This window comes from Microtus ochrogaster, chromosome 1 (genome assembly GCF_000317375.1).
Source record: "Microtus ochrogaster isolate Prairie Vole_2 chromosome 1, MicOch1.0, whole genome shotgun sequence".
NCBI classification, from domain to species: Eukaryota; Metazoa; Chordata; class Mammalia; order Rodentia; family Cricetidae; genus Microtus; species Microtus ochrogaster.
The window spans coordinates 19,746,514-19,762,754 of NC_022009.1; the positions used below are offsets into that span (position 1 = coordinate 19,746,514).

Sequence of the window (16,241 nt, forward strand, 5' to 3'; positions counted from 1 at the left end):
CGAGACCAGCCTGGTCTACAAGAGCTAGTTCCAGGACAGGCTCCAAAGCCACAGAGAAACCCTGTCTCGAAAAAACCAAAAAAAAAAAAAAAAAACTATATAATAGTGAAAATACAAATGATATTGCCAATTTCACACTTAACAGGAAACATTTTTAGTAGCTAATCTCTTAATGTAGGTTTTGCCTTTTGGCAGTGACACGCCATAACTTACTGTATGGTATGTAGTCCTGTCACAGTGCTTTGCTTGTGTTCATGGCACTGTGTGTGCCAGACAGGCACTCTGCAGCGGAGCTGTGCCACCAGCAAGCTCCCCTGTCTGTTTTAGGATCTCTTAGCCTTCATCGGGTCTTCTGCTCAAAGTCACATTTTACTAATAATTGTCTGCAGTTGTGTAGGTGAAACTTTTTGAGTTCAGTTTGCTTTTTCATTGACCTCTTGCTTTGTACTTAATTTTTCTTATAAAGCATATCTCTAATTTATGACTAATACTTTGAATAAAAAATACACACACACATAATAGAAAAATGTCTTGTTTTTGACTTGTCCTATGTCAGATAAAGATGGTCTTCTCTTGGGCCCCTAAATTTATCTCCTATATGATACAATAGTATGCTTATAATATGTTTTCTATATCGGTTGTCAGGTTATAAAGAATAGCTGAAGTCGAGGGGTTTGTGTGTGTTTTATGGTTTATGCAGCATTCTGCATTTCTGTGTTTTTTTTTTTTTGTTTTGTTTTTAAGACAGGGTTTTTCTGTGTAGCCTTGGCTGTAGAACTTGCTTTGTAGACCAGGCTGGCCTTGAACTCACAGAGCTACCCCTGCCTCTGCCTCCTGAGTACTGGGATTAAAGGTGTGTAGAACCACTATCCGGTGATTTATTTATGTTATTATTTTATGTAACTGAGTGGTTTACTGTGTATGTGCACAGTGTAGGTACAGAGGTCAGAAGAGGATCCTTGGAACTGGTGCTACAGATCGAACCATCCTGTGGGTGCTGGGAATTGAACCGTGCTTCTCTGCAAGTGCTCTCGGCTACTGAGCTGTCTCTCCGTTCCTGCTGAATTCCTTAACCTGTATCTCTCTGAGAAAAGTATCTTAAAAGAATTTCTTACTGTCATGTGTTTTATGTGTGTGAATGATTTGATGACACATATGCTTGAGTAACTAGTGTATACTTGTTACCCTCAGAGGTCAGAAGACCCTAGGTCTCCTGGAACTGTAGTTATAAATGGTTGTGAGCCTCTGCACATGTGGGTACTAGCTCTTAGCCTGGGATCTAAACCACTGAGCCATCTCTCCAGCCCCTGAGAAAATTGTTTTAGATACATTGTTTGAGCCACTGTTCTGTGGGCTACATCCCTTGTCCCTGAAGTCAGTGTTTATATATACACAGTTCTCAAATTCAGTTCAGTGCCAGATTTGCCAGGGAGGAACAAACAATATTCTCTCTCTAAGAGCAGTGGAATTCTACATGAGCAATCCAGTGAGTCCATAATCCACGAACTGCAGGAGTGAAATAGTTTATAGAAAACTTCTTTACTTATTTATACTCAGAACTCTTGAGCTTTGAAGATTTAGGAGGTAGCTTTTGGTTCTACTGCTCCAGAATCTTCTATTTAGTGTACATAGCCTTGGATGCTTTTCTTGTTGTCATCCATAAAGCCAGCCGATAGTGTTTTAGGGCATCCGTATAAACAGGAATTGCTGTACCAAACAGTTCCATATCAAATGTGTAGAGTTTCTATAACTTTCTGAAGTAAATTAAAAATAACCCTAAGGTTTGATTTTGCATTTCTTTTTAATGGTCAGGAATACACTATCCCATAGGTTTCCAAATGTCCAGGATATTTGCCTGTTTCCCATGTTATGCATTCAAGCATAACCCTGATCGAGAGACTGCATTAATATAAAGGAAATAAAGCCCAGAACTGTAGCATTTTCTTGGGATCCCTGTGCTCTTGAGGTCAGACAGGAGAAATGGGAATTTGAGGTCAGCCTGGGCTGCCTGAGATGTGTCTCAGAGAGGGAGGGAGGCAGAGAGAACACAAAACTGAATAAAAGTTGAATTTTCAGAGATTATCGTAAATTGTGTCTTTTGAAGACATTTTAATGAAAATAAGGAAATTATTAGAAAGTCAAGACTTGTTATAAAAGCATACTTAACTTAAAATATATCCTTAATTTTTGTACTTCATATATTCATAATTTTTGAACCACTGGACTGCTTCTGAGTTTTTCTTCTTTATCTACATATACATACAAATTAGTTCTGCTTAGAGTGCTTAGTTTTTCACTGTTTACATTTGATAGACAGGTTTGAACCGTTAGCTTGTTTACTTGCTAGAAAATCCTGAGTTTTATGTAAGGTTAAAGAGCTAACTTTAAAAGATTTTGTAGCATTTTTTTCTCCCTTCTGGTGTCCTAATTTAAAAAAAAAAGAAGAGGAGGAGGAGGAGAAGGAAAAGAGTTTCTTCCCAAGGCTTAGGATTTGATTCTTCAGAGGCTTCTTCAGTTATTTTTTTTAAATGTTCTTTCTCTTGTAAACTTGAATGATTCGTAAAGGCTGGAAGATGACTTATTAGGTAAAGGGCTTCCTGTGCAAACACAAGGACCTACATTCAGGTCCTCAGTGCGTCTATGGGCGTCTCCACAAATGAGCACATTCCAACACAAACATATGCATATATACATAATTAAAAGACTATTAAGGGAATACGTAATTTATATAACTATTTTGTAGATTGAAATATGAATGTGTAAAATTATTTAAAGCTTTTTTTTTTTTTTTTTTTTTTGGTTTTTCGAGACAGGGTTTCTCTGTGGCTTTGGAGCCTGTCCTGGCACTAGCTCTGTAAGACCAGGCTGGTCTCGAACAAAAGTTTTTTGTTGTTACTGTCTTATGTATATGAGTGTTTTATCTACATATGTGTGTTATGAGTGTGCCTGGTGTTTGCAGAGTGCAGAAGAAGATATCAGATCCCTGGAACTGTAGACATGGTTATGAGTCACTATGTGGGTTCTGGGACTCAAACCTAGGTCCTCTGAAAGAGTAACCAGTGTTCTTAACCACTGAACCATTTCTCCAACCCGCCAACAGAGTTTTCTTTTCTTTTCTTTTCTTTTCTTTTCTTTTCTTTTGTTTAACTAAAAATGGACACTGGCAAATTTTCTTTCTTTTCTTTCTTTTTTTTTTGTTTAGATGGTTTTTTAATTTTGTTCTTGTCCTTTTTAGAGACTTAGCTTTCCTGTAAGAGTAATACCTCCAAGAGTCTCCAGTAGAAACAGATTAATAAAGAAGAGCATTTCCCTTTTCTCTGTCTTCTGTGGTTAGTGATCATATGCTGCTTTCCAAAAGTCAGCTCATAAGTTAGGTCTGGGTTCAATTTTCTCTTCATTTGCAACAGAATAGAGATTGAAGATTCCATAATGAAGTTGATTCAACCAGTAAAATTGATTATAGTAGTTTGTTGTTAAGTAATGGTTTGTAAAAAATGGGATATAGTTTATTTCAACTTTAGAATAAAATTTTCAGTAATGTGGTCCACAAGGTGGCTCTTGAATTGAGTTACCAGCTAGTAATTGTATCTGTAACGTGACCTCTCTGTGCAGGTGTCTCAGCTGTGACAGGTGTAACCTACTCACCTCATTGTCCTGTCTTCCCTCACCTGGTGTGTTCCTCCTCTGCTGACTGCTCTGCCCGTGTGTGTTTCTCTGCTGATGCAGAACGCATTTCCATGCATCAAGGTTGTGGTTGTCAGTGTGGTTGAAACCTGCTTTACAGTTTATGCCAGCGAAACAGCAGCCTCATCTGCATGTGCTTTCTGTTGCCATGGGCAGGTTCCGTGTCCGAGTTGTCTAGCAGTGATCAACATGCTCCGTGTTACTACTGAGTGTTAGGTGTGGGTAAGGAGGACTGGCTGAAGTTATAGTTTCCACTAACAGAAATGTGAGGAACTACTGCTGGCTGGTTAGTGGCCTCTGTGTTAGACAGCCAGGCCTAGGTGACCACTGCTGGCTGGTTAGTGGCCTCTGTGTTAGACAGCCAGGCCTAGGTGACCACTGCTGGCTGGTTAGTGGCCACTGTGTTAGACAGCCAGGCCTAGACAAGCAAGTTCAGTCAGCTTCATGGTTTTCTGTGGACATGTCTGACTTTCACAGACAAACAACAACTTTTCACATTTAAAGGCTCTTTCATGTTTGGAAAAATGTTTCTGTATGAGCTTCTTTATTCTTTGCTCATATATTAACATCAAAATATCCTTCCTCAGAATCCAAAGAATCCCAGACTTAGAGTCCTGGGGAAAGAGCAGTTGTTTCATGTTCACCTGTGAAATCATTTTACATTTTACAATGATTAGATTGGTCAGTTTAGTGTGGTTTTATCAAAATGTGTATAATTTCTCATGGTCTCTGTTGCAATTTTATTGTTGTCTTCTTGTTTTAGCTTGATTCCAACTTAAGCGATCCTCCGTGCTTGGTTTTTATTTATATCTGCTTCCTAATGCTGAAGAGACTAGGACCAGGGCCGTAAAGTTTTCAAATAAAGTTTTGCCACAGCACTTTCTGGTTAAGATATGTTTGTTACCTTGAATGTTTGATAAACTAGTTCTGCCAGCTGTCAGTCAGTTTCAGAATTATAGCCTGGGGTCCTGGGGGATACAGCTCACTCCCCTACTCCCTGGCATCTACAGTGAGTAGTCTGAAGTTGGTGGTTCGAAGCTTCCCAACTTAATGGCGATACAAAGGTGTCACCATTTGGTAGAAATCATGCTTTGGATTTGCTCTTCTCCTGGGTGAGTGATAGGCAGTTGACTGCTGCCTCATTGTTGGGCAGTGGTAGCAGCCCGAGTCAACGCTCCCAGTCAGGAATGTACCTGCTGAATTGAGTGTGTGTATCAAGTGCACCTTTGACCCCTGGTGCTTTAAGTTAATGATGGTTGATCAGACTGTAGCCCCAACCAAAGGTAGGGAGCATCTGTGTGCTGCACTGCTTTTACTAGTCCCACGAGAAAAGGAGCGAGCACTCGTTCCCAGTAGGGACACTCACAGCTTTTTAAAGGCTCACTTACTTAAAGGGGAAAAGGAGGGAGAAGTACCAAAAATAACAAGGCTTTCAGAAAAACATTTAAAGTGGCAGAGATCCTAAAATAGGAAATTAAGGATGAAGAGAAAGTGTTGAGGTCAGATAATAGATCCAAAATGCTATTTTCCAAAAAACTAACTTTGGAGAAAGGGTACATACTTTGTATATATTCCCTAATGTGACAGAAGACCCAAGTGTTCCTTCTCGCAAGAGGGTGGGAAGTCCAGAGAGAGACAGGCTCAGCTGACCTAGGCTCATGTTTGACCTAAGTCTGTCTTAATGCAGCAGCACAGGCCAGCGAGGAGGCAGTGGCCTTTCGCCGTGAACGCAGCACATTTAGGCGCCAAGCAGTACGGCGCCGGCACAATGCAGGGAGTAACCCTACCCCTCCTACCTTGCTCATCGGATCGCCCCTAAGGTACGGTATTTTACAATTCCACCAAGTTTGGCATGCATGCAGTGAACCTTCTAACCTGTTCTTTCCAACCCAGGCAAGCTTCTGAAAAACCCTGCTTTTCTTTCTTTCTCTGCTATACATCTTCAGCTCTTAGGTTTCTTCTGCATGTGACCCTGAGCTTACTGTATTATGCATGCCTTATGTTGTACGGTTTAAACAAAGCCAGCAGACTGATTTTGTCCAGTTTTTAAATTGCAAGAGCATGTTAGCAGTTATAGAAGTGAAAGCCTAGCCATTATGTTAGATTTATTGTTTTACCTACTCTAAATTATTAGTGCAATATCTGACAGTGTTTAATAGGGACAATTATAGGAAGAGTGATGACCTCATTGAGAAATAGAAATCTGACCTGATTCTGATATAAAGTCAGTTTGGTTATTTCATGTGATTGAAAGATTACATTTTATCTTATTTATATTGTAAAGTTTGAACCTATTGAAGGACACAGAACTAAAATATTTTATTTATGAACGTGGTCAGCTTTATATATGTTTACATGTAGAGATGTATTGAACTTCTCTACCTCCATCGTGTATTAAAAACATTTTCATTTTTACAATTTCTCAACTAAGAGAGCATCCATTTATGATATTGGGATAACCTCTTGTTGCATTTTTAGGAGTCTAGAGAGTCCATGTCTTGATTTAGAAATATGAAGATCTTTTCAAAAGACTTGCGATTTATTTCATAAGAACAAACATGGGCATCACATGATCCATGTGCTTGCCAAAGCATATGGACAAAACCCCTCCCCTTTCCCTTTTCAAACTTGTTTTTCAGAATACCGAAATTCTATTTTTAAAATTTATTTTATACCCCCTAAGATTTAAAACTTGGTTTCTTTAGTTTTACATTATATCTAGGAATTTCATCTTTGTTTTCTAATGCTTTAAATAATACACAACTATATGAAATATATATTTATACATAGACAATATTTAAAACATTAAAGTGGAAATGTAACTAATTTAAAGATACATTTGTTGTAGAAATGTTTGGAGCTCTCCACTTATGTGCCCTCCCTCCCTCCCTCCCTCCCTCCCTCCCTCCCTGCTGCAGGACTCCTCTCGGCTGGTGAATGTGGGCACAGCCCCCAATTGCAGGGGCTGCCCAGCAGCAGCTTCTGTTCTGTTTTGTTTAAGCTTCCTTTTGCCCCTTGAATAATGCTTGCTGGTTGTAGACAAGTCTTTTGCCTTCCTGCTTTCTCTATTTTTTTCCTTTTATAAACATTTTTAACCTATTTTAAGAAATTCTTTCTTTCTTTGCCATGAATATGCTGACCAAGTTTCACTTGCCAAACATTGTATACAGAGTCATTTTTTTCCTCTGCCTGGTGGGACACGAGTTATCATAACTCAGGCCAGACACACAGCACTTCCACTCTCTTTGTAGAATTTGAAATGCAGCATGTCTTAGAAAATGGTCTGGAAATCACTCCTCCAGGGCGTATGTTGGACCCTTTAGAAGTCTCCTTCTCGTGGGCAGCATGCAGGCTTTGTTGAGATTCCAGGGAATTTTCAGCATCATGTTGCATCTGTCTAAGTAGATGGGCCTTATTACAGGTGAAATAAAATAAAATTTAGCTGTGAAGAGTTAGGAGAAATACCAACTTAGTAAATTATAAATTACCTTTTGCAATTGGAAAAATCCCAGGTAAAGTAAATTGCCATTATTCTTCAGTGTGATCTACTTAATAATGTTATCTTTAACTAAATAGAGAATAGTATAGCTATTTAAACGTTGGGGAAACATTTTCTCAAAGATTAGTAGATCCAATGTGGCAGTACTTTCACTACAGTTGCTATGTAAATACCAGTAAAATCTTCTGTAAATCGTTCCCCGTATCCATGGTGGGTGGGACAGAAATGTTCTGAACATTCGTACAGTATCTTGAAGCCACGGCTCATACAGTGCCCTGTATGTGTACAGTATGTCTCCCCCCACTTTGACTCATTCTTATGGTATGGTGTAATCTATAAATTCAACCCAGCAAGAAGTCAACAACAATAGCTACTAACAAAGTAGAGCAATCACAAAATATATAAAGGTATTAAAAAGTGTGGCTTTATTTCTGAACTTTCCAATTTGATGTTTTCAGATTGATGTTGACTGTAGGTAACTAGGGTCAAAGAAAGCAAAACTTCAGAAAGAAAGACTATGAAAGCTTATTATAAACTTTGGTGAGTAGCTTAGGCACCCCAAAAGGCATGTGATAAAATACAGATTTGGAAGAATTCAACTTCCTCACAAAGAGAGTTTGCCTGCTTTTAAAATCTTATTAGAATAAGCTCCTTAAGAATTATTTTAAATTTTTAAAATTAAGTAAGCTTTGTAGGTAGGTAGGTTAATTCTTCTTAAGTGATTAGAGCTAAAATAAACACAAATATTAAAATTTTTTATAATACACGGAATTTGATATTTATTACCTCAATGTCATGTTTTCAAGTCCTGAGAAGACTGGGGTGGGAGGAAAACATCTTATTTTGGTTAAAAACGTAAAGCTTCAGTGTATCTTTAGTTTCATTTAAAATATAAGATTAAAAGATCTATAATAGGGGCTGGAGAGATGGCTCAGAGGTTAAGAGCATTGCCTGCTCTTCCAAAGGTCCTGAGTTCAATTCCCAGCAACCATATGGTGGCTCACAACCATCTGTAATGGGGTCTGGCGCCCTCTTCTGGCCTCCAGGGATACACACAGACAGAATATTGTATACATAATAAATAAATAAAAAAAAATAAAAGATCTATAATAAAATAAGGTTACAGTCATGGTTGAGAATCTATGGTTGGAAATCCATGGGGTCATTTTGTGTTCAGATGAATTCATCTGTTTTGTTTTGTATATTCAGGACATTTTTTTCTGGAACCTGTATGGTCTTTGGAATAATGGTGTCATACTCTTAGAATTTACATTTTAGTAGGAGAGATACCTACCAAGGTAACTAACAGTAAAGCAGTATTGCCAGGTACCTACCACCTTGGTGTGTGGAGGAATGGATGGCCAATGCCAGTCGTCTGTCATTTAAATTGGGATGTTGATCAGTATGCTTGCCAGCCTTAGATTTCCTTTTACTGTGTGATAAAGTACCTACTACTGCTAAAAAAAAAAAAAAAAAGATAAATTTATGCCATATTCATGCCTGTTAGCCTAAAGTTAGCTCACCCTTTGGGGATCTGATTCTCGACCATTTATGCTAAGAACTGACCTTTTCTGTTGCCTGTGAGGGTTTTGAAAGCAGGAATTAAGGGATATAAATATTTATTACTGACTTTTGATGTTCAAAGTACAATGATTATAATAATAGATTTTGTCTAATTTTCTTCATTTGTTTTGGAGTTAACACTCATGCACCGTTTAATATTGAAAACATGTATTTGTGCAGACTTTGTGCATCTATAGCTGGAAGATCAGGATAGTCTCAGGCCCGTTCACATTAGAATGTGACTAACTGTGATAGGACCTTTGCTTATGACTTTAAGTGAAAAAAAAAACTGATAGAAAAATTTGAGTACAAATTCTTTGGTTAAGTTGTAAGCTTGATCTGAATTTGAAAGTCCATGATATTTGAATTTCCTGGGACTTCTTCCTGTTTTCTTGTGTGAAACCTGTTCATTTTGATAAGATTCATGGAAAAGTCTAGATTGCTTCTGATGAAGAGGGATGTATCAGCCATGTGTAGAAGATAAAACTGTTTAATTAACATGATCATCTTTTCTTCTCTAAATTTGCAGTGCTGGAGGTGGACCCATGGTTTGACACATGTAGGCAAAGGCCCTGCCACTCAGCTACATGGCTAGCCTGTCACAGGCCTCTCTTGACTAGCAGCTGCTAGGAAAGTCACCAAGGAAGCTACTAAACGAGTGCTTTGCAGCATGGCTAGGAAGTGCCAGTGTGAGCCGCAGTCTCGCTTTTCTCACGTTAGATGTACTCCTGCACCCGGCTTAGAATGCATACCGCTCAGTGGTTCTGAATCAAACCTGCTAATTTGTAGGCCTTGCGTGATGGGATAAATATTCTTTAATACATGCTGTCCAGTATGGCAGGCAGTCGTTATGTGCTGCTGATCACTTTGGTTGTACTAGCTGCGGTGTGTGGTTATTGTATTTGAAATACAACTGTCATGATGAAGAGCTAAAATTTAGTTAAATATCCCGGGGGACTGGTGTGCCAGACAGTGTAGTGTTGGATCGCTATGGCCGCAGCTCAGCCTTTTACTTCACGCCAGTCGACAGTATCTACGTTTTTTTGTTTCCATTGTTTTGTTTTTAACTAAAAACCAGAGGGGCAATTGCAGTGGATTCAAAGGATCAGAGAGAATTTAGTAGAAAATGATATTATTAAAATAATAGGCTACCCAGGCCATGTTGAGTCACATCCTTATTGTGGTAGTTATTTTAGTGGCAGCCTTGGGAGTTTCTCAGAGTACACTTAAATTCACTGAGTGTAACATGCTGGGCATGGTGCGGAGAATAATGTGGGACAGTTAAAACAGTTCAGCAACTTCAACAGTTTAAATCAGAATAAATCTTCTATTAAAAATATTAATAATAGAGGCAGGTGGATCTCTGTGAGTTCGAGGCCAGCCTGGTCTACAGAGCTAGATCAAGGACAGGTTTCTAAGCTACAGGGAAACCCTGTCCCGAAAAACCAAAAAAAAAAAAAAAAAAAAGTTAATAATAAAATCCATATTATCTTAAATAATCATAGAAGTAAAGGAGTAAATAACATAGAAAAATTAAGTTTTATAAATAAAATAAATTTATATTAACAAAATATAAATTTTTAAAATTTTAAAAAATTTATAAAACACTAAAATATCCTTTGAGAAATTAAGGTTTTCCAGTTACTAAGATTTTTCTAAAATAATGTATTCTAGTTGAGAATTCAATATGGACTGGAAAAAAGGTTAGCAATTGGTTATAAAAATCTAATTGTTGTATATGTTTGATCTGGAACTCTTAGCCTTTTTCAAAATATGGAAGCTTTTACAAGTAGTACTTTATAATAATTCTCCTTCCAGGATCCCTGTGGCCATGGTGTATCACTCGGTCCGGTCACACACTCTGGTTCTTCTGCAGTAGTTTGTGATGTTCTTTTGCTTACCCTTGTATTTTGGTTGCATTTGATAGAGAGTCTTTGGTTTTCACATGTGTAGGAATTTGGTTTTATTGTGTATCTGAATCTGTGATCTTAGGACATTAGAGGAAAAAAGCAGTCATGATGGTGAATTTTACCCACTGGAGCCCAGCACCGAGCCATGTCCTTGAGCGCCCCCCTGCTGCTCCTCCTCTTTAGTACCCAGTTGGGTTGAGCTGAAAGAAAGTTGCGGATTGACAGTTAACATCGATATTTTGCTGCACTAAATATTGTTAAATATTTACTGCATTCCTCCCCATGAATCAGATTGGTAACGACCAGAACAAGTGTAAAGTGTGTAATTGTACAATGCTTCTTGGCTCTTTCTTTGGTTATTTGAAAAAGTGTCATTTTTGAAATCAGTGTTCTCTATTGATTTCATTCTAGCTGTTGTTTTCTCTTTTCTTCCCTGTAATGTCTCCCCAATCCGTGTTTTCTCCTAGCCTTCAAGATGGTCAGCAAGGCCAGCAGTCCACAGCCCAGGTCAAAGTCCAGTCCCGCCCCCCATCCCAGGCTGCAGTGCTCAGTGCTAGTGCCTCCTTGCTGGTGAGAAAAGGGAGTGTCCACTTAGAAGCCTCACATGACCATGCATCTGCTGTAGGCGGCAGCAGTTTGCACGATGAACTTGGTATGCAGGCCCGTGTAATCTCGGTGGTTGGAAACTTACTGGCAGCGAATGGGTAACAGCAATTGCGATTCTTTCTTGAGGTCGCTTTACTTTGGAGCTATACATCGGGGCGCTGTTTGAGTGGGTTTGTTTGCCATGTGTGTGAGAAAATGACTTGCTTTTTCTTTCTGTATTTCTCTTCACTTTTATTCTTTTTCTTTTGAGCATGTCTATTACTATAGGCAACTAATGTGTTGTCTTAAAACTCTAACATTCTGTTATAATAATTTGGTCATTCCTATTTTCCCACGCATCTGTATCATATGATTTTGAGAAAACTTTTATTTTTAAAATCTATTTGAATATGCTCTTTAATAGGCTTGTTACTACAGTCTTGCTGTAAGACCCAGCATTTTGCAATATGTCCATCTCCTGCCATAGGACTTGTTATAATCCTAAATGTAATGTTCTTAGGACAACTTGCCTCTACTTATGACTGATAAGTTTATAAAATATTTTATTATCTGTTAAGAAAATATATAAATATACTCAAATTATGAAAGTTAATTTTTAGAAACGCAGCATATTTTAAATCCTCAGTAATAGCAGATTTACTTAGAATGCATGGTTTTTGCATTAAATGCTCAGTAATAGCAGATTTACTTAGAATGCATGGTTTTTGCATTGGCATATTGTACACTACTTTAAAGTTTTATTTCTTTATGTTGATGTGTGTGTGTTCATGCACATGTGCATTTGCACGTATCTGTTGAAGCCAGAGGAAGATACTGGGTGACTTACTTTTTGAGGCAGAATCTCTCACTGAACTGCTGCTGGCTGATTGAGCTGTACTGGATGGCCAGCAAGGTTGAGGGACCTATCTGTTCCTTCCCTCCCCCAGCTCTGAGGTTATATGTGCAAACCTCTCCTGACATTTTTCATGGGCACTGAGGATCTAAAACCAAGGCCTCAGCTTGTGCAGTAAAGCTCTTTACCAACTGAAATCATGTTCCCAGCCCCTGCTCTTGGATTCTTTTTTTTTTTTTTTTTGGTTTTTCGAGACAGGGTTTCCCTGTGGTTTTGGAGCCTATCCTGGAACTAGCTCTGTAGACCAGGCTGGTCTCGAACTCACAGAGATCCGCCTGCCTCTGCCTCCCGAGTGCTGGGATTAAAGGCGTGCGCCACCACCGCCCGGCTCTTGGATTCTTATTACTCTGTGTGACCCAGATTTTCTGTGCTCAGTTTCAGAGTGATTTAAATTAATCTAATAAGGAAAGTCTGTTATTAAGTAAGACTCACTTTAAAGCATTTACTCATTCTGATCTTACTGGCCTGTTATACAGGCTTTTCTCTTACAGTGACTTTGCAACTTATGTGTTAACTGGAAGAATATATGGTAATAAGGAGCCAAAATTAGGTTTACTATAACTTGGTACGCTGTTTATTTACTGACTTCCTTTCCATTGTGTAAAACTCAGGACTACGGAGAGGTGTCGTAGATAGGTAAATGTGAAGGTCAGATCTTCAGAATCTGCAAACTGGTCACTGTGATAGTTACAGCATTGCATGTCTGGCGGGCAGTCCTAAACGCAGTGAGAAAACAGGACACTGAATGCAGAAGCTTTCCCTTCTGAGTTTGTAACCTGAAAGAGAAGGAAGACTCTCAAAGATGTTTGGGATGAAATAAAATTGAATTCAATTCAGTTGCTTTATTGGTTTCAACTGGCAATTTTTAGATACGTAATATAACATAATTGTTGTAATAGCAATACCAATTACATGTAACCCAAGATTCCTGGCAGCAAAGGGTTCGTGAATCTACAGGTGTAAAGTCCTGGTCACATTTAATTGCTTCTGGCCATATTGTAGTGGATTGGCCTCAGTAAAGGACTTCATTCTGAACTGTTTCAGAGTTTTATGCAAATAGACCAAGCATAAAATAAAATAAACTCTTGATAATTTTCCCCAATAAGATACACACCTGATAAATAAAAATGTTAATAAAGAGAAAAGTTAGCTAGAATGTTCCCTAAAAGTATGGCATATTTACAAAGCTTGCTATTTTTCAGATTTAGTTAGTTCTATTGAAAAAAATTCCCATGTGATTTTTGCTTGTACATATACACATGTACAGTATATTTATAAAAGACATGCATGTATACATAAATATACATGTATCCTTATATTCATACAAATCTCTATTTAGCATGCATGATTGTTAATCATTTTAGAATCTGAATTATAAGCAATATAATTTAAAGGAGCAACTTGGAATATTGCCTTATAGAATTCATTTCTGTGCAAGGTTAGTAAATATGTTTTAAAGGGTTCAAATGATACCCTTTAAACCTAGATAAACTTTGAGCATAACATCACTTTAAAGATTTATCTTATTTTTGAGTATGTACATGTTTGTGGGTCTCTGTGTGGGTCAGTGCAGGTGTGCATTGAGGCCATCAGTGATGGATCCTTCAAGCTTGCCTCTTGTCGATGGTGTTCCCTCTCCCTCTGAATCAGTTTTCACGTATATCAAAGGAGGCAATGCTAATGCCAGTTCCCAGGCTTATTGCAAATGTGCCAGTGCCTGGCATTAATAAGTTAGCTAATTGACCATTGTATTACTGACTAATAAAATATTACTAGGTCATAGTTTATTTAGTCAGTTAAGTAAGCTCACTGTCGACTTTTCAGATGTCTCCTGATGCTTGCTGTTGTAGCAAACCCTTTGCTGAAGGCGCTGTCCTTGAGCCTGTGTGGACAGCAGTGTTTAATTCTTGAGGATTAGAGGTAGACTCACCAGTCAAGGACAGTGACAGTCCCTATAGCTTTGTGTCCCACTCTCAGTTACTCTGTTGAGAGTTCAAACCTTGTTTATATTGTATCTGGCAGATTGCAGGTTTTTGTTTTATTTTTAATGCTCACAAGAAACTCATCCAAACTTTTATTTCTTAAATAATGCTCAGAAGTTTATCATAGAAGAGCTACAGAGTAATACTTTAAACAGTTTTGAGTACCTGAATTGCTCCAGGAGTTTTATGGAAGCTCCAAGGACTGTCCCTTACTAACGTACTGTGAAGAGGCCTTCTTTAATATGAAGACCAGATGGTCTGCACCCCAATGTTACACACTCTTAAGGCCATAGCCTAAAGTTGAGGTGCCTGAGTTAGGTAGAATGAAAGCTGGATTCTTGGGAGATTCTCTCCCCCTCCTCCTGAATCAGTGCCTAAAATGATGATATTTCTGTTCTTTTCTAAGGGTGTCCTAAGAGCCATTCCCTGCAGATAGCCTGGCTCTTCTGTTTTCCACTTGTGTCTTTCCTGCCTGGTTAAAGAACTGCTGTGGTTGTTGAAATTTCCCAGCAACAGGGGAAGAGGGAGAATCCAAGTCAGACACCTTAGCCTGGATGTCCTGTGTAGTGACTTTGAAAATAACATATCTTTTACTTTCTTCTGCCTCCCCACCAGTGGCCTAAATAAGGTTGCTGTATAACTCTGGCTGCTTGGTTAGGGGATGTGTAAATACTGAAAGCATGGTGAGAGGGTGGACCCTGGAGTTCATTCGTCACCTTTGGCACGGGAAGATCACAAGGGTTTTTGCACCAATAAAAGGAAGATCACAGACCCGCCTGAAAAGCAAAATGGTTAAGTGGGCATGGAGGTCAGGGAGATGGGGACCAGGAAAGGTTGGGGGTTGCCTGGGAGATGGGGGGACAGGAAAGGGTAGGGGACAGTGGTCAGCCAAAACCATGAAAATGCAAACAAAAATGAATTTCAAAAAGAAATACAAATGTAGTCATAGACCCAAATCTTGACCTTGCTCATGAGTCTTAGAGTTAAAATTAAAAACAAGCCTTAGGATTCCTTTCATATTGTTGAAACTGTAGTGGTGTCCATGGCAACAAGCCTGGAGAAATGGGTGGCTAAACAGCAGGTCATTTTTATAGAGCAGGTTAAAGTCACAGACCAAAATGTCCATGTATTTGTATCCCCAGATTTTATAAACATGAATTTTAATGAACTTAGTCACCTAGTACTGTTAATAATTTTGAAAAACTGTAAAGACCTTTTTAGTGCTCATTGATAGAGAACCAGTAAAAAGTGATAATTTGCATAATCCAGATCATAAGAGTTGTTACAGTAGAGGCTGGTGCAGTGCCTCAGCCATTATGAGCACTGACTGTTCTTCCAGAGGACCCGGGTTTGATTCCCAGCACCTACATGGCGGCTTACAACTATCTATAACTCCAGTTCTAGGGATCTCTGATATCTCAGGGCATGAGACATGCATGTATATGTGCATACATGTGAGCAAAACATCCATGTACATGAAACAGTTTTTAAAGAGTTGATAATATTCAGATCTTAGTAAATCTGTATTAGTGGTATGGGTGTATACTTGAGTATGCATGTAGAGGCTTGAGATCAACATAGGCTTCTATCATTTCCACTGTGTTTGAGACAATTTCTCTCACCCTGAACCTGGAGATCGTGGTTTCAGCTGGACTGGCTGGCCAGAGAGCCCCTCCTTGCACCCCTGTCTGCCTGTCTTTACCTTCCCCCCTTTCCTGGGATCACAGGTATATACCACCATGTCCTGATTTTACACGGGTGCTGGGATTTGAACTCAGGTCCACATGCTTGTTCAGCAAGTACTTTATCTACAGAACCATCTCCCCAACCCATAAATCTACACTATTGACAATGAAAGCTGGCTGAGAAGGGGTCAGTTTCAGAACAATATATGAGAGGAGAGTGGTCCATTTTTTTCTTGGGCCAAAGTGTTCATCAGACTTGTTTTGAAGAACACAGAAGATGCTCTTGGCACTGAGTGTCTTAGAGGGAGTTGGGAACATTTCTCACTTTTATATACTCTGGATCCTCTAAGAAGATTTTTTTTATTTATTTTTATATTTTTTTATTGAGAAAAAAAAATTTCCGCCTCCTCCCAGCCTCCC

At 38.7% G+C, this 16,241-nt stretch overlaps 1 protein-coding gene across 5 annotated transcripts in view; it reads left to right on the forward strand.

The window, feature by feature from the left end:
- The window catches only part of Pcnx1 (pecanex 1), a 149,830-nt gene that overhangs the window by 66,475 nt on the left and 67,114 nt on the right, over nt 1-16,241 (forward strand). For 2 of the 5 annotated variants that reach the window (XM_005343300.1, XM_013345956.2), the window contains exons 7-8: nt 5,372-5,504; nt 11,124-11,308. The exons of 2 other annotated variants lie outside the window; for them this stretch is intronic. In XM_005343300.1, coding sequence (XP_005343357.1) covers nt 5,372-5,504; nt 11,124-11,308 — 318 coding nt within the window. The remainder of the gene's footprint in view (nt 1-5,371; nt 5,505-11,123; nt 11,309-16,241) is intronic. One more of the 5 variants, XM_026779907.1, reaches the window with a different exon arrangement.